This window comes from Pseudozyma flocculosa (genome assembly GCF_000417875.1).
Source record: "Pseudozyma flocculosa PF-1 unplaced genomic scaffold scaffold00001, whole genome shotgun sequence".
Taxonomy (NCBI): Eukaryota; Fungi; Basidiomycota; class Ustilaginomycetes; order Ustilaginales; family Ustilaginaceae; genus Pseudozyma; species Pseudozyma flocculosa.
In genome coordinates, this window is record NW_006920869.1 from 286684 (window position 1) to 312498 (window position 25815).

The following is a 25815-nucleotide window of genomic DNA, read 5'->3' on the forward strand; positions in this document are numbered from 1 at the left end:
CAGGCGCGAGGGCGTTGGTGTGTCGCAATCATGCCGAACGGTGCATGGTCGGTCCAATGGCGAGCTGTCAGATTCGCTCGCGTGCGAGGGGGGCCGTTGATCCCGTACCGTAGCGTTCCGTCAACGTTCGAAGACGGCGCCGTTGTCCTGGACAGACAAAAGCGCGCCTCTCGGTCATGTTGTCATGCCGCCGCTGGGGACACAGAAGGTGGCGCATCGCCCTGGCCTTGCTTTTCTCGACCCGTGAAAACCAGGTCATGCCGAGGGGAGGGTGCACTTTCGATCCTCATTCGACAGAGTTGCTTACAGGACGGACAGAAGGCGTGACCGCCTGCGTGCTGCGTGCTCGACCGTCTCTGGCCGCCAACCGGAACGCCCACCGATCCATCGACGTGCGTGGGCGCCTGCCAGCCTGGCCTCGCAAGGAGAGAGAAAAGTTCCGAGACCAGGGCCTGGCCGTGGCTGCCTTTGTCGACCTGTTATTCTCCGAGCAAGGAGAAGCGGAACCGCAACGACGCCCGGTCGTGGGACAATGGGGCGTCCGTGGCAACGGCCTGCGGCGTTCTACAGGTACCTCGGCTGCTCTGTCCACGCACGCCGTTGCCAGAGACACCGCCCGTCCATGTGTCTCCTACCACTGTGCGCTGAGCTGAGACGGTACCACGAGCAGTCGACCACGTTGTTCACCCCTCCTTGTGGCCCTCTCGCTCGCTTCTCTTTTGTCGGTCTTGTCGTCCAGCGTCGCTGCCATCCTCACCGCCGTCGTCTTCTCACGTATGGAGCGGAGGTACAGTAGGCGTCGTTGCACAGCAGCCGATGCACAACAGCATCGGAATGGCGGAACCGCGCCGCTCGCACCGCGCCGCACCGTATCATATCACATCTCGCAGACGCCGGTGCGATATGACAACGAACGCTCCGCACGCGTTACGGCGCGACCGACAGCCTGGCCGGGCGGTGCGCTGCAGTCTGACCAGAGACGCCGAGACGGGGCCGTTCGGCCTCGCTGCACCGTATCAGTCCATCTCGATCGAGTCCTCGTGAAAAGAAACGCGGACCGGATGGGGTGGTGGGAGAACGTGTCCCCTCCTCGTTGCGTGCAGGGTTCCCGCTCCTCGCCGACGATCCGGACCGAGGAGACCGAGGCTGACTCTCTTTCTGCTCTTCATCGTCTTCACATAGGATCCCACGTGCAGAGAGGGGGAGAACGGCGCGCTCACATCGAGACAAAGGCCTGGCGTCATGATGGAAGACGGCGCGCCCGCCTGCCCGGACCGAGTGACGCCCGATACGTCGTCGGATCTAGCGGGGCCGCTCAATCGACTCTGCCCAGCCCCTTCACCTGATTGATGTGCGTACGATGCGGCTCCGAATGCGGCGGTTGGTCGATTTGGACGGTGGTCATTGTCTTTGACTCCACAATGGTCAGAGGCCGACTTTTGCGTTCGGTCCCCATGCACATCGAGCAAGGTCCGTGCCTCGTTCCCGGACACCATCTCGATACAGGAGCAACATCTCTTTTCCCTTTCGCGGCAAGCACCGAGAGTCGAGGTGGCACTCGATTGCCCTGGCCCCTACTTTCGCGATCTCGGCTGCCAAGATCGGCTCCATCGTTGTCAACTACCTCGCCCGTTGTCAAAGACGCAGGTACTCGAGCTGCGATCACGCGATCTGCCCGAAGAGAGGGCCAGCGGGCGAAGGCTGCACGCGACCAGCGCGCTGCGTCGCTTCGTCGCCTCACCTCCTCTTTTCGGCGCTCTTCTTTTCGGCGAGGGCGGTGGCCTGGGCGACGGCGTCGTCGGCCTGCTTCTTCTTGTCGTCGACGAGCTGCTGCACCTTCTTGTCGCCCCAGAAGCCCTTGCCGATCGCACGGCGGCGCTGCTTGATCATGTGCGTGTACATGACGTAGAGGCCTACAGAGTGGGGGAGGGCGGGAGCGCCGGGCGGGTGGGAAGGCGAGAGGAAAGAAAGGTCAGCCGTCATCGTCGAGTTCCAGCTGATTCACCGCCGACCCTGCCGCTCCTCGGCCGCGCACTCACCGGGCCACCAGATGATGAAGAGGAACGAGAAGACGTAGTCCTTGAGGAACCATGCCTCGGGCTTGTTCCAGGGCAGGGCGTTGGGGAGGGTGACGAACATGCACATGGCCTCGCTGCCGGCGCCGAGCGGGTAGAGGACGTAGAAGGTGGTGTACCTGAGCCAGAGGAGGCCGGCGGCGTCGGAGCCCATGAGCTGGTTGGCGTAGAAGGGGTAGCGGACGCACTCGGTGATGCTCCAGGCGAGCACCATGCTGGCGTACCACGGCGAGGTCCAGGCCTTGTCGTACTTTTCCGAGACGGCCCATACCATAAAAAGGCGCGAGGCGACCTGGATGGCGGTGGTGGGTACCGGGCTGCGCACCCATCCGAGCGCGGCGTGGACGACCTCGAGGATGGCAAACGTCTGGACAAAGGCGACGAGCGCGCCGATGTGGTTGTGCGACGACGAGGCGCGCTCGAGGAGCGTGGCGACGGGCTTGGGCAGGTGCGAGAACGAGGGGAGGTAGGCGATCCGGACGGGCCGCAGCGGCGAGAGGATCTTGGACGCGGTGCGGATGGGCAGCGACGTCGTCATGGGCCCGCCGGCCAGGTGCTTGAGGAGCGTCGAGAGGATCAGCATCCAGCCAAAGAACGAAGCCAAGTTGTAGGCGATCAGGTAGAACCTGACGGCCGTCGAAGGGCCTCGCGGCGTGGATCGGGAGGTCGTCTTGGGTGGCATGTCGGGCAAAGGTCAGGTTCGTGCACAGTGGTCGTGTCGGAGGAGCGCGATGGAGGAGAGGCGGATGGAGAGCTTGGGCCAGCTGGCGCCAGAAGAGGCCGCAGCGGGCCTGGGGCGCCAGGCCAACCCCGCACACCTCGGCCCGCCTGCTTTTTTCGTCTTTTTTCCGGTTTCAGTTGGGCGGCTTCTGTGCCTCTCTCTCTCGCACGCACCACCCAGCGTTGGGGGGCCGCGCGTAACGCTCCCGCTCGCCCCGAATCAGACCTCCGCCACCAGCGCTCACTTGGCGAGCGGCAGGACAAGCACAGCATCGAGGGGCGACACTAAGACTGCCGTGCAGGACACAAGGGCAGGCCAATGGCAAACAGACGATCGGCACCAGGTGGACGAATGCAATGAGGACGGGCATAGCGAGTGTGCGGCCAACTGATGGCGAGAAAGTGCGACATGCTCGAGGCAGATGCGGGGTGAAGGGCAACCTCTATAGAGCTGCGAGACCGGAAGATAGATGATGCTAGACGACGCGAACAACGTAACAGGTGTGTGCAGGGAGGGGCGAGACAGATCGAGAAGGAGAAAGCAGGCAGGACAGATCCGGGCGCGGTGCAGCAGGCACAGCGCTCACCAGTAGCTCTGGGCCCAGTCGACCATGGCGTTCCAGCCGCGGCCGACGGCGCCGTTGCCGACCGTCCCGAGGATCCGCCTCCAGTGCAGCACGACGGCGTCGGCCCGGGCCAGCCCGACGACGCCCTCCATGCCGCCCGCCTTTTCAAAGATCCGGTCAATGGGCCGGGTCGCCTCGGAGCCGCCGCCGAGCAGCAGCGAGCCAAAGGGGAACATCGCGACGATGCTCGAGAGGAAGCCGGCGTCGATCGAGCCGGCGCCGGGCGCGGCGGCATAGTCCTGCGGCAGCGCGCAGCTGAAAGCGAACCGGTTCTCGTGGAAGATGAGCGCGGCGCGGTAGTGGCAGACGATGGCGGCGACGATGCCGACGTGCCACAGCTGGTGCGAGTGGCCCCAGAGGTCGAAGCGGCCGGGTGCCAGGCTCTCTGGCAGGTGGAACGCGTAGAGGATCAGGCCGCCGACGTAAAAGGCGAGGCTGGGCAGGATCGGGCTGAAGAAGGTCACCGTCTTGGAGAAGCCATGCTCGAAGGCGGCATGCGAGAATGGGAGCAGCGCGGTGAAGCACATGGTGAGGAAGACGGCGATCCGGATGCCCTTGTTCTCGCGCTTGTTGAACCAGTCGGCCCACGGCAGGATGGCGCCGGCCAGGCCGACGAGCAGCGTCGTGATCGAGTAGGCGAGCGCAAGGTTGGGCTGGCAGTAGAAGGCGTTGTAGACTGTGGTGAGGATCGATGCCGCCACCAGCCACGCGATGCCCGTGTAGTCGACGCAGGCGAAGCGGCCAAACCACTTGTGGTCCGAGCAGCCCGCCATCACATGCCAGGTGACCGAGAGCGTCAGGCACTTGGCCGCCGCCACCAGGTAGACGGTCTGGACCAGGCGGTCCATCGGCGTCGTCTTATCGTCGAGGCCCTTGCTGGGCCAGAAGAGCGGCAGGATGGCCACCAGGCCCCACAGGTGCGTGTGGATGTTGCCCGTCTCGTTGTGCACCTGGAAGGTGCTCTTGAGCAGCGCCGGCCAGTTTTCGAGCGGGATGAAGCGGTAGCCAGAGAGGATGTGCTCGTTGTTCTTCCAGAACTCGGGCAGGTGCTCGTAGCGGATCAGCGCCTGGCCGTTGCGGGCGAGCTCGACGGCCATCTCGTAGAGCTTGTCTTCGGCCTCGTGGACAGCGTGGCCGGCGCGGCTGACGACGCTGTTGGCTCGAGCGCGGCCCTTGGCGGAGAGCTCGGCGAACGAGGCCTCGAAGCGCTTGACAATCGACCCGCCAGCGTCGTCCTGGGAGCGCGCCACGCAGTCGCGGAGGGCCATGGCACTCAGCGACTCCTGCAGCTCCTCGAAGCGACTTTGCATCTTGTCGACGATGGCGCGGGCGGGCGCGGGCAGCTGCAGGGAGAGAGGCTGGAGAATCGAGCTGAGATCCGTCTCGAGATGCGGCATGGCCGGCATGCTCGGCAGCGTGGGCATCTCGACCCGCGCGCGCGCTGCATCGGCGGCCGAACGGAGCGTCGGGATGGCCATCTTGAAATCCGGGGCAAGCGGCAGGAGCGGGAAGGAGAACGACGATGAGAGCCGCTCCCAGTCCTGCGAGAGCGACTGCGACCTCGCCGCAAATGCCGCGCTCGCCCGTGAGGAGAGCTCGGGCGGCGATGGGAACGCAGTGCGGGGCGACGGTAGCAGCGACATGAGCTTGCGAAGATCGTCCTTGAGCGCCTCGAGCTGAGCGAAGAAGGGAGCCAGGTGGCTGTCGGCCCTGGCATCGGCGTGCAGCTCCTCGGCATCGGCGTCGGAAAGCGTCAGATCTCCATCAGAACCAGTGGCAAGTGCGCCATCGGCGGACGTCGGTGATGCAGAGGGAGAGGCGGCCCTGCGGGTGTTGGCGTAGTAGCTGCGGGCCCGGGCCTCGAAGTCAGAGAGGTAGGAGAGCAGCTGCGTGCGGAGCGATGCGATCGAGTAGGGCAGCGAGGCAGGAAGATCGAGGTACTCGAGAGACTGATGCCGGCGCTGGCTGCCATGGAAGAAGGAGCGCCTGCCGCTGGCGTCGTACCGGTCAAACTCGTCGCCATCCTCGTCGTCGTCGGACTCGCCGGCGCTGCTCGAGTCGGCGCTGGTGCTGCTGTAGAATCCCCTCACGCGGCCAGCGGCGGGTTCGATGCCGGTGGCGCGGATCCGCAGTGCGGACGTCGAGGGAAGCTGAGGCTGCGAGGCGCGGCGGACCCGCCGCCTGACGGTGAAGGGACGGGTTGGCAGATCTGCGGTGTTGGCGAGCGCGGCAGCATGGCTCGACGACCGAGAAGACGATGCGCTCGATGGCAGCGTCGGGCTCGAGACCGAAGAGACGATGTGCGGTCTGGCAGAGACCATCTTGGCTCGCCGCTGGCTGGTCGGTTGGGGACGGGCCCGTTGGTCGAGTCGTAGGGTCAACTGATCGCTGGGGAGAACCTCGAAGGTGCCAGTAATGTGGGGATGTGCCGTGGATGGAGAAGCAAGTGATGGTGGCGGAGTCGACGGGCGAGAGGGGAGCAGAGATAAAGATGGGAGAGGACCTCGGAGGGATGGTCTGGCTGTAGCTGGCAAGGAGATGGGTGTCGGGTGGAGAGGGCGTCGAGGGGCCGAGGCTGTGCGTGGCCGGTGGTCGAACGTGGTCGAGGCGGCGATTCGAGGTTTGACGAGGCTGGTGCGATACGGTACCCCGCACGTTGAGGTGAGGGAGCAGGGTGAAGGCAGGCAGGCAGGCAGGCAGGCGGCAAAGGGTGGCAACACGAACGTACGACCAGCACGCCGCGGCAAATTTCCAGTCCAGTCCGGACCAGACCAGACCAGACGGGCCTGCCTGGGCTGGCTGGGCGCCCTGGCCTGCGTGCTTTGGGCGTTGCCTGGTTGAAGGATGAGCGCCAACGCCCCTCGCCAAGAAGATGCATGTGCAGCCCGAATTTCTCGCCGGCGAGCGAGCGAGTCCACCAGGCAGGCCAGGCAGGCCAGGCCAGGGTCGGCAATGCGGGTAAACACCGCCCGCACCGCCTGCCAGCCAGCCTGGCCTGGCCTGGCCTCGCTGGGATTTTCAGCCCAAAATCTCGGCCAGCCGGCCAGCCAGCCCAGGCGAGGCGAGGCGAGGCAGAGCGAGGCCCGTTTCCCCCGCACTTTGGGCCTGCTTGACGAAGCGAAATGCGAGAAAAATGACGTCCTGCCCGTCGTTAGCCTCATCGCTCCCCCCCCATCGTCGCTCCGCACACATTCGACTCCGATGCGCTAGGCGGGCGGATCGCGGCCATCGTCTCATCTACGGCGGCTGTCAGAGCGAGCACGTACGTCGTCTATCTACAAGGCAGGCGGGGCCGTTAGAGCGGCATGACATGGAGCGTGGGGCGGAGAAAAAGGGGACGGCGCCAGAACTGGGCTATGCGCGAGGCGGGCCGACACGAAGGGGCGCCTAGGGCGGGCGGACGGTTCCGACCAGCTGCCGCGGCCGACGCCCGCTACTTGGATCGACGACGAGTCGACATACATCGCCCAAGGGCGCAGAGCAGACAATGCCATCCGATGCACGCCGCCTTCAATCCCTCGGACGAGGCGCAGGGGGCGCGGCGGCCGGCGGCACCTTGGACGGCAGCTCGTTTTCCTCAATGGGGAAGAGGGAGAGGAACGCCAGCAGGCCCGAAACGGCGACGGCGACAAAGACGAGGTGCATCGACTCCTGGTACGCCTGCCTGGCGGCGTCGCGCAGCGGCTCCTTGAGCGTCCGGATCAGGCCGACGTCGCGGCGGACGGCTTCGATCAGGCTCGGCGGGAACGAGGCCCTCTCGAGGTTGCGCTGCAGGCCGTTTTGCAGCAGCGCCCCCGAGAGCGAGATGCCCAGCACCGAGCCCGTGGCGCGGAAGAGGTAGGTGATGCCCGTGCCCGCGGCCACCTGCGCCGGCTCGAGGGCGCTGATGAGGGCGACGAGCGTCGTCGTCAGCACGATGCCAAACGACGCGCCGCCGAGCGGCATGCTGATCCAGTAGACGAGCGTCGACGTGCCGCGGTGCCAGGTGCACAGCAGCAGCGGGCCGACGACGCCCAGCGCGCCGCCGACGACGAGCATCCGCTTGTACCGCCCCGTGCGCGCAATCACCAGGCCGCTGGCCAGGCTGCTGACCGAGGTGACGACGGCGTTGGGGATGAGCAGGTAGCCGGCGTACCTCGACGTCGTCTGCTCGACGGCGACAAAGTAGCTCGGCACCGTGTAGAAGGCGGCAAACTGGGCGATGCTGGCAAACCAGCACGCGACCGACACGAACCCGGGCGTCTGGCGGAAGACGACGTCCATCGGCATCACGGGCTCGCGCGCCACGTACCGTTCGACCAGCACAAAGACGGCCAGCAGCGCCAGGCCGCCGACGAGGCTGCCGACGACGACGCGGTCCGACCACGCGCGCTCGTTGCCGCCCAGGCTGAGGCCGACGAGGAGCAGCGAGATGGACGATACGAGCGAGAGCGAGCCGAGGCCGTCGATGCGCTTGATCTTTTCCAGCATGCTGCCCGGGCCCGCCGGGATGTCGACCTTCCAGCTGACGACGACAAAGTGGAGCACGCAGAGGGGCACCTGGAGCGTGAAGGCCGCGCGCCAGCCGAGGCCGCCGTCGGCCAGGGCGCCACCGAGCGGGCCGCCGAGCGCAGCGCCCGCGGCGCAGACGAGGTTGCCGATGCCCTGCCAGGTGCCGCGCGACTTGAGGCTGACGAGGTCGGTGGTGACGATGGTCGTCATCGACGTCAGGCCGCCGCCGCCGATGCCGGCAATCGCCCGCGCCACGCACAGTTGCCAGAAGGACTGCGAGACGCCGCACAGGACGCTGCCGGCCAGGAAGACGGCCGAGGCAAACAGCGTGGCCGCTTTGCGACCAAAGATGTCCGAGGCGCGGCCGTAGAGCGGCTGGAAGGCCGTCTGGGTGAGGAGGTAGCTCGTGCCCAGCCAGCCGACGTTTTTCGACACCTTGAACTCGGAGCCCACCTTGGCCAGGATGACGGCCACAATGGTGCCGTCGAGCGCCGCCAGAAAGCACCCGACCCACATGGCGCACAGGATGACGAGCACGTCGGCCCGCTTAGCCGGCGGCGCGTGGTGGCCGGCGACGGGCGCGGGCGCGGCCACAGCGTCCAGGGATACGTGGCTGACGTCGGCCGGCGGCGGAAACGCGGACGCATTCGGGTCGACGCCGTGCGCCAGGTCCTGCACTGTCGGCGGGCCAGTGGCGAGTCAGAAGCGGGCAGAACAACCAGACAGGTCAGAGGAGGCAGGGAAAACGGCGAGGCGAGACGAGGCGAGGCTGCTGGCCAGCGTCGCCGCCACTCACCCGCGCTAAAGGCGCTCTCGTGCGCCACCGCCTCCTGCTCCGGCTCACTGAGGCGGCGCGAGTCGAGGCTCTCGACGTAGCCCGTGCGCGCGCCGGCGTCGGTCCCGCCCAGCAGCAGCGGCGTAGCCTCGGTGTGGTCCCGCGGCGGCAGCGGCGGCATCGCAGGGCGTGGCCGCATGGTGGCAAGGGGGAGGGTGAGCAGTAGTGGATATGGTCCGTCGTGGTGGTGGTGGTGGTGGTGGTGCTTCAGAGGCGAGCCGGGCATCAAACCACGACCGGAACACAAACGCCCGGCCCCCTCTCTGCACGCGCCAAGAAGATGCCCGGGGAATTGCCCGGCCGTCTTCGGAAGCCCAAGCCGCCGTCTCCTTTGTTATTCCCCTATTTTCGACCCCGTGACATCAAGAGGCAATCTGTCCGAGTGGTCAAGGAGTACGTCTCGAACTAAAACGTGGTTTGACCCCCCTTGGGGGAGGAAACGTATAGGCTCTGCCTGCACAGGTTCGAATCCTGTGGTTGTCGCAACAATTGAAGTTGCACCCGCGAAAGCGGGTCGCCTCCTTTTTTTCATTTTTTACCTGGCATTTCTTGTCTTCTTTTTTTTCCAGTCGCTTCACCTCGACGCCGCTTCACCTCGACGCACGCCCTCTCTGGACTCTGCGGTTCCGACCTCGGCTCGATTCCAACTTCGACTCGATTCCACGGCCAACCTACTACTACTACATTGTCTAGGCGGCGACGCGGATGACGACCTTGCCGACGTGGGCCTGGCTCCACTGGTGCTGGTAGGCCTTGGCGGCGTCGTGGTAGTCAAACACCCTGTCGACGGCGGGGACGATCCTGTGCAGCTCGAGGATGGCGTTCATGTGCTCGAACTGGTCGCGCGATCCGACCAGGAGGCCCCTCTGTTGTCGGTCGGGATGGAGCGGAGGCAAGGGCGAGGCAAGGAAAAGAGAGAAGGGCGTGCGGCGGGCGGGCGGTCAGCGACATGTCGGATTGATACCTGGGGGCAGGCAGACAGGCTCGACGGCTCGACTCACAAAGATGGCGCCCTTGACGAGGGCGTGGAGTGCGACGTTGACGGGCTCGCCGTCGCCCTTTGCGACGAAGCCGATGGTCGAGATGACGGAGCCCTGCTTGACCGACTGGAAGCTCTTTTCGAGGGTGCCGGGTCCGCCGACCTCGACGATGTGGTCGGCGCCGAGGCCGCCGGTGACCTCGAGCACCTTTTTGTCCCAGTGCGGGTCCGACTTGTAGTTGAACGTGTGGACGAGGTGGCGCAAGGGTTCGGGGACGAGCGAGACGACCTTGCGCAGCTTGTCGTCCGACGACGACGTGATGACCGTCTGGGCACCCGCGGCGACGGCGAGCTGGAGCGCAAACACCGACACGCCGCCGGTGCCCTGCGCCACGACCGTGTCCCCGGCGCGGAGCTGGTGCGAGGGGATGCCGTAGAGGGCGTTGTAGGCCGTCACGGCGGCGCAGGGGAGCGTGGCGGCCTGCTCGTACGAGAGGTGCGAGGGGATGCGCACGATGCCGTACTCCTCGAGCACGACGTACTGGGCCAGCATGCCGTCGACGCCGCCGCCGAGCGTCGAGCTCAGGTCGGCGGCGCGCGCCGTGGATCCGGAGAGGTGCTTCTGGGTAAAGATGCCCATGACGCGGTCGCCGGCCTTCCAGCGCCCCTCTGCCTTGACGCGCTCGCCGACGTCGACAATCTCGCCCGCGCCGTCGCTGGCGGGGATCAGCTCGTCGTCCTTTTGCTCGAGCGGGTACTGGCCCTGGGCGATGATCAGGTCGCGGTAGTTGAGCGAGACGGCGTGCACCTTGATCAGCACCTGGGTCGGCGCCGGCTTGGGCATGGGGCGCTCCTTGAGCTTGAGGTCGTCGAAAGACTTGCGCTCCGACGGCCGCGGCAGCGTCCAGACCTGGTTCGTTGTGGATGCCATGGTGGTGGGCAAAGGATCCAGGTGGGATGGGATGAATCCGGGTGGTCGTAGAGATATAGAGAGAGAGAGATAGATAGAGAGAGAGAGAGAGACAGAGAGGCGTATACGAGATGCTGTCTGGTGGTGGGCGAGCGGGTGGCTGTCGCTAGGTGACCGCCGCGTCTAGCAGCTGCTCTTATACCTCGACCGGTCGTGCGAGCGAGAAGCAGGCCCAGCTGGGGCGGCCGTGGCATGGAGCAAGGATGGGGGCAGGCGTCTCCTAAACGCCGAAGGCCGGCCTCTCCACATACATCTTGGCCGATCTTCGCTTGGCCCTGCGTCGTCGGCCGTGGCGCGGGATGTTGTGTTGCATCATCCGCGGCGAGCGTCGAGCCGGCGTACCGTACCGTGGCGTGCCGCTGTGGGTTGGCGCCGCAGAAGTCAAAGCAAGTCGACTCTGAAGCCTCCACCTCAACTTCGGCTTCGGGTGAATTCAATTCTGATTCTGATTTTCCTGCTTGTTGCCGCCGCCAACGAGCGACGGCCCGCGTTTTTACGAGGCCGGCTGGCAGCCAGGCAGGCAGGCGGGCCCACGCGGCAGACACGGCAGACCGGGCCCGCCCAGCCAGCAAGAGAGCCCAGCGAGCCGCCTTCCTCCTCTCCCGCCCCTTCCATCGACAGCTTCCCTGTTCCCCTACCGCACCAAACTCATCACCGACGACGACGAGGCGACAGAGCAGCATCACTACGTATTGGTATATTCCGACCGGGCAACCAGCCAATGGCGACGACAGCGACAGCAGAGCAAGAAAGGCAGGGTATCGAGAGGAAAGGGTAGAGCAAGCAGGCGGCTCCTCGCTACGGTCAAGCCTCGTCCTGCCGCCCGCTCTCCATCTCGTCGTCGTCGTCGTCGTCATCATCATCATCGTCGCGCATCTCGTCGGCTCCCACAGCGACGAGGGCAAACGCATCCCGAATCCTCCGCACCGCCAGCCGGTACGCCTCGTCGCGCATCTTGGCCGGCTCGCTGTCCTGCTTGGTCATCTTGTCCCAGTTGTGTCCCTGCCCCTGCGCCGTCCACAGCGTCACATCGCCATCGTACCTATCACCATCGCCGTCGCCGTCGCGATCGCGATCGCCGTCGCCGCCGGTGCACGCCTTGTGCAGCCGCTCGGCCAGCTGCGCCGCTTCCCGCGCCAGCGAGTCTCGCTCGCAGTTGATGATCGTCACGCTCGGCGGGAACGACGACGGCGCGGCGTAGAGCGGCGAGATGTTGGGGTCCTTGCGGTCCGGAGCCAGGTGCGCCGGTACGTAGCACTCGTACAGCATGTACCGCAGCCACGGCGGCATCACACCGCCCGCCGCCCCAGCCTCGGGCGCCAGCTGCGGCTTGTCCCACGGCGACTCGGCCAGGTTGGTGCTGTCAAGGTTGACCGAGGGGGCGGGAGGCACAAGACGAGTTTATCGAGGCTCTCGATTGTCAGCCAAGGGGGGCGACCCTGCTTCGATCCTTCGCTGGGCTGCACTCACGAGGGGTAAAAGGCGACGACGGCCTGCACGCCGCCATTGTGGGGCTTGCGCGTGCCGCCAATCAGCGCAAGGTTGGCGCCCGAGCTAAACCCTGTCAGGGCGATCCTCCTCTCGTCCCATTCCCACTCGACGTCACCGCCGCCAAACTTCTGACGGCTCTTGCGACCCTCGCGCGCAAACGTGCGGGCCCAGGCGATGGTGGCGTCGACGTCCTCGACGGCCGCGGGCCACGGGTGCTCGGGGGCGTGGCTGTAGTCGACGTCGATGACGACGGCGGGGAGCGAGGTGGCGAGCTGCGAGCAGAAGCGGGCGTCTTCGCCGTGCGCGTGGAAGCAGAATCCGGAGCCGTGCAGGTTGATGACGATGGGCAGCACGGCGTTGCGCGGCGGCGACGAGGCGGCATCCGACGTCGCGGGCAGGTAGATGTCGGCCTTGAGGTGTCGTCGCGGCTTCTGGGCCGACGACTTGCCGCCGCTGCCGCTAGGAGAGGAAGGTGAGGACGGCTGTGGCTCGCCGGCTGCAGTCGATGATTCCGTCTGGTTCTTGCCGCCATCGCCGTTGGATGAAGGCTGGATGGCAGGAGAGGGGATGTAGGCCGTGGTGCTGGGTTTCGGCGGCGGGGGCTGCTTGGGGGTGAGGACCTTTTGGGCGAGGGGCACGATGCGCCGCACGAGCTTGATGCCGACGACGTTGAGGCTGTGCATGGCTCGGCGGGTGGCGGCGATGCTGCTGATCGATGGGAGCAAGTAGTGGGGTCTAGGGGCGGATGGATGGCGGACGGGTCAGAGGAGACGGCAGACGGCCGAGTTGACGCAGCTCGACCACGGCGGAACGCGACGTGGGGCCGGAGGAGGTTGAGACCCGACTTTTTTGGTGACCTCGATGTAGAGAGAGAGAGAGAGAGAGGATGGCGGCGGTGGTGGTGGTGATGGTAGGGTGGTAAGATGATGTCGGGCAGGGTCACCGTGGCCTAGGCTCGACCGGCTAAGCTAAGGAGGGGAGGGGGGGGCGAGGCTTTGCCCTCCTTGGCCATTTGGCCGCAGTGTGGAGGAGGAAGAGGCGAGTCAGGCAGGCCATCCACATGCAACAGAGCGATCCGCCCAGCTTCCACGGCAGCTAAATGACCTCGTCTAGGCAGACCCCGCCTCGCCCGCAGATCACAGCGAAAGAGGGTCAGGTTGATTGCTCTCCTCGCCGACGACCGGCGCCACCAGACAATTCAGCGGGCATTTCATTCGTTCACTCTAGCAAGCCAGCCACGCGCGGATCCCTCCAACGAGCCACCAGCCAGCTACGACCCAACACCAACGACGGACGCGTCTAGAAGTTGACGGCCTTGTGGGCGAGGAACCAGATGCGGAAAATGTAGATGATGCCGACCTGGAAGACGAGGGTGCGCACAAACGACTTGGCGTACGACTGCGTCTTGACGTAGAGGAGCGCGTAGATGGCGCGCGTCACGAGCCACACGGCCACGAACCGGTTCAGCTCCGAGGCGGGCAGCTTGGCGTAGTTGCCCGCCGCCTGCGCACAGAGAAGGGGTCGGGATCGGGATAGCAGATGCAAGAGGACCAATGTGGCGTGAGCAAGGCGTACGTATAGGAGAGGAGAGAGGGTGGCCCAGGCGATCCGGCGAGACTCACGATGGTGGCGGCAAAGAGGTAGGCATTCTCAAACGAGTTGGCCTGGGCCGCCTGGCCGCGCAGGATGGTCTGCTCGAGCGGCGTGAGCTTCTTGCCCGTGGCGGCCTTGGTGCTCAGCTGGATGACCCAGGACCGCGGGTTGACGTTGCTCCAACCGCCCTGCACCTTGTTGAGCTCGGCCAGCACGATCGTGTACCAGTGCGCTGCGGGTGCGTTCAGCAATTGGCGGCGGCAAAGAAAGGGAACAAGGTCAGCCAGTCGTGGGCGGGGACGCGAGGGGATGGCTGTCTACTTTTACTACGACGACGACGACGACGAAGACGACGACATACGGAGAGCGGCTAGGACCAGCGAGGCAGGCACGCCGAGGAACGAGTAGTTGGTCGTGGTGAGGTCAAGCGGCATGGTGGGCGGCGGCGTTGGCGTCGGTATCGAAAGCAGGGCAAGGGGAGCGACAGGCGGCGTGGTGGTGGTTGCAGGAGTAAGGAAGGCTGATTGCAGGAGTAAGGAAGGACGGATGGATGCAGAGATGGCCTCGAAGCTGGGTTGCGGATGGTGAAAAGAGGCCCTTTGAGAGAGCCGATCCGACCCGCCGCCTTCGCCTCCCTCCACCTTTCAGGTTGCCCCGCATCGAGAAGGCCGCCCAGGCCAGGCCAGCTCAGCCCAGGCCACAGCGAGCGGACCCGTCGTCACACAAAACAGCCCAACAACGTCGCGTGAAACGCAGCGCAACACCAGCCAGCCAGCTGCGCAGGCCTGGCCTCGTTACACTTTGGTCGCTCGAGCCGCCGCTCGCACACGGAACACGAGGAGCGATCCAGGACAGGTCCAGTGGAACTTCCATTCTCGCTTCTACAGACAAAACGGTGACGTGCCGGTACAGCAATAGACCAGCTTGGTATTTATCCTCAGAGCTTGGCGGCTGCGGCAAACTTGGCGCGCAGCACATTCTTCTGGACCTCTGTGCGCAGCGGCAACCGAGAAAGGGCGGGGACACAGCGGAGTGGGGGGATCGGGTCAGATCAGCTCCGTCAAGATCAGATCCTTCTCTCGTCTACGACATCGGCAGACGCAGCGACCGCCGCTGCCACCACCACCGACTCACTTCCGGTGCTCGTCTTTGGCAGCTCGTCGACAATGTCAAACCACTCGGGCACGGCAAAGCCGCTCATACGCGACTTGCAGTGCTTCTTGAGGTCGGCCACGAGCGCCTCGTGCTCGCGCGTGCCCGGCGCCGCCTTGCCGTGCTTCTTGGCGCCCTCGGCGTTGAGCACAATGTAGGCCTGGCCGCGCTCGCCCCACTTTTCGTGCGGCCGCGCCACGACGCAGCACTCGAGGATGTCGGGGTGCGCCGCCAGCTCCTGCTCGACGGCCAGCGACGAAATGTTCTCGCCGCCCGAGATGACTGACAGCGGTGGTGGCACGACAGGGTCATCAAGGGGGGTGTTCGGGGGGAAAGATGGGCGAGGGATGAATGGACGGATGAGCAACGTGACGATTCCCTGCACCCTTCTTCGCCTCCGCCTCCGCCTCCGCCCTCGCCGCCCGGCCACTCACTGATGTCCTTGCCGCGGTCCATGATCTGGATCTCGCCGCCCGGATGCCGGACGGCAATGTCGCCGAGGTGGAGCCAGCCGTTGATGACAATCTTGCTCGTGGCCGCGGGGTCCTTGTAGTACTCCTTCATGGCAATGTTGCCGCGCATGACAATCTCACCGGCCTCTTTGCCGTCCTGGGCGACGTCGACGAGCTCCGAGTGCTCGGGCCGGCTCGGGTCGACGGGGCGCACGACGCGGCACTCGTCGGCGACGAGGAACGAGTGGCCCTGGCGCGCCATGAGGCGGGCTCTCTCGTCGACGTCGAGGTCGACCCAGTGGGGTTCCGAGTAGCGCCGCGTGAACGGGCCATAGGTCTCGGTGGCGCCGTAGACGTGGACCGGGTGGAGGTTGAGCGACTCCATCTTGGCCAGCAGCGCGGCCGTGGGCGCCGAGGCGGCGACGCTGACCTTGACGATGCGGTCCAGCTTGCGCGCCTTCGGATGGTTGGTGATGCCAATCTGGACCGTGGGCGCGCCCGTGTAGTGCGTGACGCCGTGGTTGAGCAGGGCGTCCCAGATGACGTCGTTGTCGACCTTGCGGATGGTGACGTGGGTGGCCATGGCGGCCGTGACACCCCACGGGTAGGTCCAGCCGCAGGCGTGGAACATGGGCAACACCCAGAGGTAGACGGTGTCGGCGGCAAACTGGGCCTCGAAGGCGCCGGCGATGGCGGCGAGGTAGCTGCCGCGGTGGGTGGTGATGACGCCCTTTGGCCTGCCCGTGGTGCCGCTCGTATAGCAGAGGGCGCAGGGCAGCTCCTCGCTGGTGGGCGTCGTGATGAGCCTCCAGCCGGACCTCGAGAGGCCGAGGCCGCGCTTGCGCTGCACCTCCTCGGCGGCCTGCCACGCCTGGTAGCCGCGGTCGAGGAAGGCCTCGTAGGGGTCGTTGGGATCCTGTCCGCCCGAGTCGTTGGAGACGACGACGGCGACGCCGCTGGGGGGCGGGCTGGGGACGAGGTGGGTGAGCTGGTGATCGACGAGGATGATGGTGGATCCCGAGTGCTGGAGGACGTATTCGACCTCCTTTGGCGTGTTGCGCACGTTTACGGGCGTGATGATGCCGCCGGCGGCGAGGATGCCAAAGTGGGCGTCGGCGATGAGGGGCGCATTGGGGCAGATGACGGCGACGCGGTCGCCCGCCTTGAACCCGGGCACCGACTGGATGGCAAAGGTGAGGGAGAGGACGCGGGCGGCCCACTGAGCGTAGGTGAATTGGTAGCCGCGCTCCGGGTGCGAGATGGCGAGCTTGTTGGGCGCGATGAGGGCGGCGCGGGTGAGGAACGAGACTGGGGTGAGCTCGGTGCGGTTGTGGGGGGAGCCTGGGGGCGGCGAGAGGTTGAGGGCAAAGTCCGCCGGGGGCTGAGAGGAGCGGGGCGGCGTGTACGGCATGGTCGGCGGGGTTGAGGGAGAGGGAGAGGGGAGGGGACGAGATGGCACGAGTAACGAGGGCGGTGCGGATGGGGAGGGACAGAGCGGGGTCCGTCGCCAGGGGCGATTGCGTGGCGAGCTGGTGGCTGGATATATAGGCGTGTGGGTGGTCGGCGGGAGGCTGCGGATGACGATCCGAGGCCCTGGGATGATGGTATCTTCTTGGCACAAGATGCGAGGCGGGCAGCACGACGACGACGACGACGACGGCGGCGGCCATGTACGACGCACGCTACCTCACCGCGCCGGCAAAACCAGCCGAGTCGGCTACCCCGCATTTACACGGGTTAATCTGGCAGCGGCAGGCAGGCAGCGATAGCCCTCGAGGGCAGACCTTCCGGGTCAGTTGACCAGGCCAGGCCAGGCCACGCTGCTGCTGCTTGCACTACAGGTAAGACTGCTCGGAACCGGCCACTTTGGCGTGTCCGGTGGGCCGCTGACCTGCTGGGCCCAGGCCAGGCCAGGCCTGACCACGCCAGGCAGGGCCGACGCACCGGCACCGGAAGCCAAGTGGGCCCCGGTTGCCGTGCAGCCACAAACGGTCTGGAGCGTCAAAGCCGATCTTCGGTCCGCACCCGGCCCCAGCCCCAGCCCCAGCGCACGCACCACATCCCACCACCCCCCTCCCTCCCCAAGCCACGGGGCACCTCCTCTTCTCGGACTTGGACCCCACAATCTAGGCAACCTGCTGCCTCACCACCTTCGCTCACCACCATCGCCATCTCTCTCGCGGTGCTCCCTCAAACATCCCTTCTTTCTTCGACATGCTGCTCCTCCCGACAACGCCCAGCGTGGCGGCTCGATGCTGCGCCACCCGCTCGCTCCGACCCAGCTCGTCGAGGCTCATCTCGCAGCAGCTCCGCTCCTACTCGGCCGCGACCCCGAGCAGCGACAGGCTGGTCGACCTGTCCCCCCTCTCCACCCTGCACCCCTCACTCCCCTCGGCGCTCGTATCAGACGGCAAGGCGACGCGCAACGACGAGCACATTTCGGTGCTGACGCTCAACCGGCCCGCGGCCAAGAATGCCATCTCGCGCGCCATGGCCGACGAGCTCGAGTCGTGCGTCAATGCGCTGCGCGCCTCGGCCGACTCGCGCGTCGTCCTGATCCGATCCAGCGTGCCCGCCACCTTTTGCGCCGGCGCCGACCTCAAGGAGCGCAAGGGCATGTCCCAGCAGGAGGTCGACGCCTTCCTCCTCCAGCTCCGCCGCGTCTTTACCGGCATCTCGAAGCTGCCCATGCCCACCGTCGCCTGCCTCGACGGTCTGGCAATGGGCGGCGGGCTGGAACTCGCCCTCTGCGCCGATATGCGCATCGCCGGTCCCGCCGCCTCCAGGCTCGGTCTGACCGAGACCAAACTAGGCATCATCCCCGGTGCCGGTGGCACGTCGCGGCTGGCGAGGCTCGTCGGCGTCGCCAGGGCAAAGGAGCTCGTATTCAGCGCCAGGCTCGTCGACTCCCTCGAGGCGCAGCGTATCGGATTCGTCGACGTCGTCGCTGAAGCCGACCCGGTCGCCACCCAGGGGCAGGAGGCGTTTGAGCGAGGCGTCGTCATGGCCAGGTCGTTTGCAAAGAACGGTGAGTCGACGTCGCCCTCTCGCACTCCTCGCCCTCGTCTCGTGCCTCATCGCTGACACCCTCTCTTGCTCCCTTCCTTTGCTCCCTCGCCCACCCGCAGGCCCGCTGGCGGTACGCGCGGCCAAACTGGCAATCGACCGCGGCAGCCAGATGGACCCAGAGACGGCCCTCGACTTCGAGCGACAGTGCTACGAGCCAATCCTAAAAACCGAGGACCGCCTCGAGGGCCTGCGCGCCTTTGCCGAAAAGCGCGAACCCGTCTACAAGGGCCGGTAGCCACCTTCGCCCACAGAGGGGCAAAGTGCCGCGTTTGCGAAATCTCGGTTGAGACGGTGCGTGGAGCGGGTGCCGCGAGGCAAGAAATCGACGGCGCCGCAGAGGACGACGTCGTCGACAGAAAAGGAGGGGAACGACGAATGCTACCGACTTTGCTGTATGTGATTGCGCGAGAGTCAAAGATGAGGGTGGAACGGTCGACGAGACAGATTAGAGGAAGCCAAAGTCAAGAGGGGGGGTCTAAAGACGAAGTGCGATAGGGCCGAGGACCGCCGCAGCGATCCCGTCATTGTCCATGAAGAATGGGGAGGAGGACGGCGGAAGAAAAGGAGAGGGGTCACATCGGGGACCGTCTCGGGAGCAGGCTGCACGCCGACAGAACCGCCCGCAAAGAGGCCCGACGGGACAAACAGACTTGCAGAAGAAGCGCAAGGCGAGCGGGCGGATGGACGAGAGCGGGCGAAGAGGTGCCGGTGACTTGGGAGGAGATGGCGAAGGCGTGCATGCGCAAGCTTGTCTATGCCGATGCAGCGACGGGCGCCGACGCCGCGAGCGTGCCGCCCAGCTTCTCATTGGGGTAGGCCGCAGCCGCGTGGGAGCCGCCAACGACGGCATCCTCGTGCGCCTGGCCCTTTTCCAGATCGCTCGAGGCCGCCGCCGACGAGGGCTGGATGAGGGCGGCGGCGACGTCGTCCTTGAGGTTGAAGGAGCACCCGGCGCGCTTCTCGATGTTGGCCTTCCACAGCGTCTGGATGACAAACTGCGGCAGCGTCCAGTAGCGCCACGTCGCCCAGCGGAAGAAGATGCCGACCTCTTCCTGCCGCGTCGTGGCAAAGTCGTCGGTCATGTTTTTCCGCAGGTCCTGGAACAGGGCCGTCTTGTCGGTAAGGACCGCCTTGACGCCCCACCGCGTCGCCTCGATCATCTCGTCCTTGCGGTTGACGGTCCAGACGTAGATGTCCTTGCCCGCCTTTTGCGCCTCGGCGACAAACGCCTGGCCCTCGGCGCCGACGAGGCAGGCAAAGTACATGCTGAAGCCCGAGCAGTCGTTCCAGAAGTACTCGCGCGCCGCGGCGGGCGACGCGCCGATGTGGATCCGCTTCATCGAGGGCACGTTGACCAGCGCCGAGCGGAGGAACTTGGGGTGCCACAGCCCGAGGATGAGGCGCGGCGCCAGGTCCGTCTCAAAGTCCGGGTACGACTCGATGATCTCGCGCATCAGCGGAAAGAGGCGGTCCGGGTCGTTGTCGGGCTTGATATCAAGCTGCAGTTGCGGAGACGGCAGAGGGCGAGCAGCAGAATGCGATGCAGCAAGTCAGCGGCGGTCAAATCGACGAGACCCCGTCGTCCTGACACCAAGCTGCAGTGGCCACTCACATTGAGCTTGACGTGCTTGCCGTCGGGACGCATCAAGAGGTCGCAGACCTGCTTGAACGTCGGAATCTGCTGGCGGGGCTCCTTGAGCGTCCGCACGTGCTCGACGCCGCCCTCGCCGTAGTAGGCGTGCTCGTAGATGAGACCCTTGCCGTCGGTGGTGCGCTCGAGCGTCGGGTCATGGAACATGACAATGACGTTGTCGGTGGTGATGTGGACGTCTGTTGAGAGTGCGACGATCGGGTCCAACGAGGTCGGAAGAGAGTGTATGGCAGCACGTTGCAGACGTGGATGGGGGGAGGGTTGCAGGAGGGAGACGGGGAGGAGGGTGTCGGTATGAGAAGGAGCCCCGCGGCCGCTCTCGTCGAAAATCCGCCACACGGTGCGGTGTCCACCGCGATGCGCTGGTTGCCAGCACACCGCTGATGCTGCGCGTCACCGCCATGCCTTCCTCCATGCATGTAGAGGCTGATGTTTGTCGCCAATGCCGGCGAGACAGATCGGAGCAGAAGCGTTCGGACCAGGACACTAACCGCTTTCGAGACCTTCGGAGCCGTCCTCGATGGCCTTTTCAAAACTTGCGATGGTGTTCTCGGGGAAGGTCGCCGAGGCCTGCAGAGACGGAAGAGCGAGGTCGAGAGGGAGAGGGCGGCCGGTCAGCTTCTCGAGCAGCTTAGGACGAGGGACGGCGTAGGTCCGCGTGTCTGCAGTGGGCCTACTCACACCGCGGTGTCCCCTGAATAACACAGGAGCGTGACGAAGACGCCAGGATTGAGAGGAGCAGGTCAGCATGGAGGGTTTCGACATCGTTGGACGATTGCTGCAACGCGGCGACTTACCAGCACTCGGGCATCGAAGGCTGGATGTTCATCCTGAACGACTTTGTGATGGGCCGCATGGTGGGCAGGTCGGGGGCAAAGAGAAGGACGGACAAGACGATTCCAGAGATGGCAAGTTGCGGAAGGCGAAGGCGAAGGTGGCAGGGATCGTAGGGTTGGGCGAGATGATGGTGGCAACAAGAGAGCAGGGTGCAAGAAGGTAAGCATACTGCAGGGGGACCATCAATATACCGGGAAGAGGCTGGAGCGGGTTCCATCGAAGGCGAGGCAGCCGCTGCATCCCCGCCATGCCGGCGCAGACGTACCGTACCGGCACGGCCAGCCTGTGCATTCCAGTCTGTACTCACGTGTGGCTGTGGGGCGGTCAGGGGCGGTTGCTGGCGTGGTGCCGAGGGCGGTCGTGCACGTAAGGCTGCTGCGGCTGCGGGTACGACGAGCGCCTTGACTAGACCTGCGCCGAGGAGGAGGAACACGACCAGGATGGATGGGTGAACGGGTTGGTGGGTGAGGAGGCGACGACGGCAGAGACCAGTCTGCAGGCGAGCGAGGTTGGGGTGCGGTGGGCTGAGTTGGGTTGGGTTGGAATGCGGGAGAGGGCTATGGGCGGGGAGACGAGGGAACGTGGCTCAGTCGCGACGAGAGGTGGCAACGTGCGCAGCCTCGGGAATGGAGAGGAGGAGGAGGAGGAGACGATGATGAGGAGTCAGGAGGACGATGGTGATGATGGCAAGAGACGAAGCCGGTCCTGCCTGCCCTTGCCCTTGCGCACCTTCCGCGCCCAGGGGGCTGGCCCGTCTAGCGTGGCTTGTGCCTTTGCCTGCGGCCAGCTTGCGAGACGAAGGGAGTTGCCGTGGCGCAGCCCCCCGAGAGAGAGAGAGAGACAGAGAGGGAGGGAGCGGGTGGCGCTAGGGCCGGGCACGGTGGTGACAGCAGCGGACAGCGCTAGGCACGGCGGCACGGGGGCCCGGAACAAAAAAAGAGGACGGGGCCGTGATGCCGGCCTGCCAGAAGACCTGGCCAGGCAAAAGTGGAGCAAGCAAGCCAGCCAACGCGTGCCACGCCGGCCCGCCGCCTCAGGGCCTTCTGGCTGCAAAAGTTTTCCTGCGTACGCTGGGACGCCCCGGGCTTGCTTTGTGGCGGAAAGGCCCGAGCAGGGGTAGCCGCCCGACTACAGGGTCCTGCAGCGCTTGTCGGCCTCCAGCCGGCCCAGCAGCGGCCAGAGCGATGCGCACCCTCCAGGCCAGGCTGGCTAGCCCGACCTCGCCCTTGTCCTCTCGGCCCATCCGTGGCGATCAGCCCAACGGCACCGTGGCGGGATCGACCCGGCCTGGCCCGGCCTGGCACGACGGCATTTCGCTCAGTCTCTGCTCCAACCGCGTCGTCCTGGACCGCGCGGGCATGCCGAACTCACAGATGACGGCGCGGCCATATGCATGCTGTGACGACGTCGCGCGATGGCAACGACGCCGACGACGACTACGACGACAGGCAGGACAGGCCGGCTAGGTGAGGGTGGAGCAAAAGTTTTTCATGCCGTGGATGAGAGCGTGCGTGCGTGTGTGTTGCGTTGTGTGCCGGCGGTCGCTGCACGTCACCGGGAACAGAAGGCAGAGTACGGCAGGGGACCAGACGAGCGAAGGCCAGCAGGCCGGCTGCTCTGGGTCTTCTGGCGCAAAGTGGAGCGACGCCGTGCTCCCAGCAGAGGGCTCCAGGCTGTCCAGAGCGGGCCAGAGGGGTTGTGGCATCGACCTGCCCCCCTGGCCCTCGCCGCCTAGCCTGGGCCCCTGCCTGTCCACGTTGCACCCTCGTCGGCGCCAAGTCGGTGAACGTGGACCTCCCTTTCGGCCCAAGGCCGTCTTGGCAAAACATCCGGGCCGTCGGGCCGCCCGCCAGCCAGCAGCGTCAGCCAAACGCCGTCTGCCACCGTAGCCTGATCCGGACTCACTCGTGCGGCTCTTTTGTCCGCCTCTGCCACCGCCCTCGCTCGCACAGGCCCGCCGCGCCTTGTTTCCAGCTCCGCACCGTCTGGGTCTGCGGCAGGCGGGGATCTGCAACGCCAGGGCCATTTGCCATCTAATCAGATCAGATCGGATGGCCGCAGCTCCAACGTCTATCCTCCATCATCGTCGGCAGGCACATCGGCAGCACAGATTCGAGACGACAAGCAGGCGTTGCGATTAAAGAGCTCGACAGGCACGGGATCTAGACAAGTCAGACACACAGAGGCCAGGCCAGATCTACCGCTGCTGCTGCTGCTTGGCAGGACCAACGGCAAACGCCTTGAGCTCGCGCTTGAGAATCTTGCCCGAGTCGCTCTTGGGCAGCTTGTCGAGCAGCGTCACGCCGCGCAGCTTCTTGTAGTTGGCCGACACCTTGGCGTTGACGCTGTCCATGAGCGCGCGCCTGGCCTCGTCCCTCTCGGCCTCGTCGGCCTGCTCGCCGTGGAGCCGGTCGTGGTCGGTCAGGACGACAAACGCCCACGGCAGCTCCGACGAGTCCTTGGGGTCGGCGATGCCCGTCACGGCGCAGTCGGCCACCCGCTCCTCGTGGAAGAGCAGGTCCTCGAGCTCCGACGGCGACACCTGGAACCCGTGGTACTTGATCACGTCCTTGAGCCGGTCCGTGATCCGAATGTAGCCCCGCTTGTCGATCCGCACCACGTCGCCCGTCCGCAGGAACCTCTCTGGGTCGTCGATGGACGGCACAAAGGCGGAGCGGTTCGCCTCGTCGTTGCGCAGGTAGCCCTGCATCATCTGCGGACCGCGTAGCCACAGCTCGCCCTCCTCGTCGGGTCCAAGCTCTGCGTGCCGGGCGGAGCAGCGACGCGCGGCGAGGCAAGGACAGGCGTCAGCGGCCGGTTAGAAAGCATTGGATCACGCTGCACCGGCGGTCAGCTCTCACCGTTGCCATTGATGTCGACCACCTTGGCCTCGGTGCCCGGTGCCAGGACGCCCACCGTCCTCGGCGCAATCTCGAGGTCCTTGAGGTTCTGCATGCTGATGATGGGAGACACTGTGTCGGGGAAAGCGGGGCGCGGGATTTTCGTCAGCTGTGGCCATCGAACGGGACAGGGGCACCGCTGCGTCGAGCACTCACTCTCCGACATGCCATAGCCTGAAACGAGCAGGGGGGCAGAGACACGCGCGCAGACGAGTCCATCAGCACCAGCGCAGCGTCCGTTTCACAGGGCATCAGCACCATCCTTTCGGCTGCTCACCATCGGTCGACCTGATCCCGAGCCGCTTCTGCACGGCAGCCTCGAGCTCCGCCGAGAGACTCGCGGCGCCCGAGGCCACGCGCTTCAGCGAGCTCACGTCGTACTTGTCGACCTCGGACGACTTGGCGAGCGCCAGCACTGCGTTCAGCCAATGCAAAGGTCGGATGGAATGGGTCAGTCGCCCGCCATCGGCTCAAATCGACTCGCTAGCGGCCCCGGTATCGACTCAACTCACGGATCGGCGGGACGACAAAGCAGAAGGTGACCTTGTGCTGCTGCACGGCCGAGAGGAAGACGTCTAGCTGGAAGCGCGGCAGCACGACGCGCGGCGTGGCCGTGTGCAGCGCGACAAAGCCCATCAACAGGCCGTAGCAGTGGAAGAGCGGAAGCAGGTCCAGGTGGAACTCGCCAGACGCCGGACGTGCGCCGACGCCGTCGCTGTCCTTGGCTTTGCGCCCGGGGAGCAGGTCCGAGATGGCATCGGCAGCCGCCGAAATCTTCCTGCCGACGCTCTGCACCGTCAAGATGCCGTCGCTCATCGGCTTGTCGTCGTACCACACCGACTGCCCGAACAGCGGCGGATTGACGCGGTCCAGCAGGAGGAAGGTGGCCTGGATGATGTTGGCCACCAGCGAGGCGTGAGAGAGCCGCACCGCCTTGGGCTTTCCTGACGTGCCCGAGCTGGCATAGGGGTATGTCAGGGTGACGATAAAGTGAGAGGGTCTCAGAGGCGGATCTATCCACGAGCATCACGGCCGGATCTCGCCTCACCTGAAGCAAAGGATGGCGGTATCGTCGCTCGGCGACACCCTGACCTGTTCCAGCTCCTTTCGCGCCGATCCCCCTTGCTGCTTGCCGGCTTCGATGACCTTGGCCCAGCTCGAATCGTGGCTCTCTTCGAATACAAAGATCTCGGGAGGCTGCGCGAGGCCTTGGAGGTCCTCTTTGCCGTCCCGGGTGGCCCCCTCGGCCGCGGTGCACGCATTATCGTAGCTCGCAGCGGTGGTGAGGATGGCGCGCGCCCCGACCATGCGCAGCTGATGGGACAGCTCATCGGGCTTGTATGAGGGGTTGCAGAGCGCCACGCTCGCCCCCGTGACGAGGGCGCCGAGGACGCCGGCGAGGTAGTCGTGCTGGTTGCTTGCGTAGACGGCCAGCACGTCGCCCCTGCCCCAGCGCTTGGCGCCACGAGCGGATGCGGTGGCCTGCAGCCCGGCGGCAAAGTCGTAGGACAGCTCGCGCACCTGGCGAAGGCTGATGGGCTTGGCACCTGGCCGGCTCGTGTTGTCGGCGGGCGTGGGGTACAGCAGCGGCTCGTCGACCCGGTTCGAGCTGGACGGATCGCAGGAGCCAGCGTCGGCGACGGGCCGGAAGAGGAAGTGGTGCAGCGACTCGTCCCGCGGAGGGTCGAGAGGATATGGAGAGCGGAACAGCATGGCAGGCGGCGTGTCAGGCGGCAGTCGAGGCAGCGCAGATGGTGTGGCCTGTGCAGGTGGGCCAGGCGGGTCGAGATGAAGGATGAGGAAGGATGGCAGGCCACCGGGAAGGGCAGTCGGATGCTTCCTGAGAAGCCAGAATCAGGCTGCACTGGACGCGGCGTTTCGAGCAAATGCGACGAGAATGGTGGTGGTGGTGGCCGTGGTGGTGGATGGTTGCCATCGGATGATGGCAGACTTCGCAGCACCTTTGACCTGCTA

At 65.8% G+C, this 25815-nt stretch overlaps 10 protein-coding genes across 10 annotated transcripts; 1 reads left to right on the top strand and 9 right to left on the bottom strand.

Annotated features, from left to right (window-relative positions):
• Window positions 1-1737: 1737 nt before the first annotated feature.
• PFL1_00095 (uncharacterized protein) lies at window positions 1738-2757 on the bottom strand (the record flags this gene model as incomplete). The annotated part of the gene is made up of 2 exons (XM_007877592.1): window positions 1738-1913; window positions 2040-2757. 2 exons carry the CDS (start codon window positions 2755-2757, stop codon window positions 1738-1740), a joined length of 894 nt encoding a protein of 297 aa, XP_007875783.1.
• A 621-nt stretch (window positions 2758-3378) lies between these two features.
• PFL1_00096 (uncharacterized protein) lies at window positions 3379-5742 on the bottom strand (the record flags this gene model as incomplete). The annotated part of the gene is made up of 1 exon (XM_007877593.1): window positions 3379-5742. The coding sequence occupies one exon, from the start codon at window positions 5740-5742 to the stop codon at window positions 3379-3381; it is 2364 nt and encodes a 787-aa protein (XP_007875784.1).
• A 1189-nt stretch (window positions 5743-6931) lies between these two features.
• Window positions 6932-8868, bottom strand: PFL1_00097 (uncharacterized protein; the record flags this gene model as incomplete). The annotated part of the gene is made up of 2 exons (XM_007877594.1): window positions 6932-8589; window positions 8709-8868. 2 exons carry the CDS (start codon window positions 8866-8868, stop codon window positions 6932-6934), a joined length of 1818 nt encoding a protein of 605 aa, XP_007875785.1.
• Window positions 8869-9436: 568 nt separating this feature from the next.
• On the bottom strand, window positions 9437-10657 carry PFL1_00098 (uncharacterized protein; the record flags this gene model as incomplete). The annotated part of the gene is made up of 2 exons (XM_007877595.1): window positions 9437-9613; window positions 9749-10657. 2 exons carry the CDS (start codon window positions 10655-10657, stop codon window positions 9437-9439), a joined length of 1086 nt encoding a protein of 361 aa, XP_007875786.1.
• An 843-nt stretch (window positions 10658-11500) lies between these two features.
• Window positions 11501-12870, bottom strand: PFL1_00099 (uncharacterized protein; the record flags this gene model as incomplete). The annotated part of the gene is made up of 2 exons (XM_007877596.1): window positions 11501-12056; window positions 12167-12870. The coding sequence occupies 2 exons, from the start codon at window positions 12868-12870 to the stop codon at window positions 11501-11503; spliced, it is 1260 nt and encodes a 419-aa protein (XP_007875787.1).
• A 616-nt stretch (window positions 12871-13486) lies between these two features.
• On the bottom strand, window positions 13487-14214 carry PFL1_00100 (uncharacterized protein; the record flags this gene model as incomplete). Its single annotated transcript, XM_007877597.1, has 3 exons — window positions 13487-13690; window positions 13810-14012; window positions 14142-14214. 3 exons carry the CDS (start codon window positions 14212-14214, stop codon window positions 13487-13489), a joined length of 480 nt encoding a protein of 159 aa, XP_007875788.1.
• A 503-nt stretch (window positions 14215-14717) lies between these two features.
• PFL1_00101 (uncharacterized protein) lies at window positions 14718-16795 on the bottom strand (the record flags this gene model as incomplete). Its single annotated transcript, XM_007877598.1, has 3 exons — window positions 14718-14770; window positions 14915-15214; window positions 15367-16795. The coding sequence occupies 3 exons, from the start codon at window positions 16793-16795 to the stop codon at window positions 14718-14720; spliced, it is 1782 nt and encodes a 593-aa protein (XP_007875789.1).
• Window positions 16796-17598: 803 nt separating this feature from the next.
• Window positions 17599-18688, top strand: PFL1_00102 (uncharacterized protein; the record flags this gene model as incomplete). The annotated part of the gene is made up of 2 exons (XM_007877599.1): window positions 17599-18412; window positions 18513-18688. 2 exons carry the CDS (start codon window positions 17599-17601, stop codon window positions 18686-18688), a joined length of 990 nt encoding a protein of 329 aa, XP_007875790.1.
• Window positions 18689-19205: 517 nt separating this feature from the next.
• On the bottom strand, window positions 19206-20933 carry PFL1_00103 (uncharacterized protein; the record flags this gene model as incomplete). Its single annotated transcript, XM_007877600.1, has 5 exons — window positions 19206-19952; window positions 20066-20283; window positions 20596-20674; window positions 20786-20798; window positions 20902-20933. 5 exons carry the CDS (start codon window positions 20931-20933, stop codon window positions 19206-19208), a joined length of 1089 nt encoding a protein of 362 aa, XP_007875791.1.
• Window positions 20934-23138: 2205 nt separating this feature from the next.
• On the bottom strand, window positions 23139-25554 carry PFL1_00104 (uncharacterized protein; the record flags this gene model as incomplete). Its single annotated transcript, XM_007877601.1, has 6 exons — window positions 23139-23701; window positions 23803-23913; window positions 23998-24015; window positions 24119-24256; window positions 24354-24799; window positions 24890-25554. 6 exons carry the CDS (start codon window positions 25552-25554, stop codon window positions 23139-23141), a joined length of 1941 nt encoding a protein of 646 aa, XP_007875792.1.
• Between the last annotated feature and the right edge of the window lie 261 nt (window positions 25555-25815).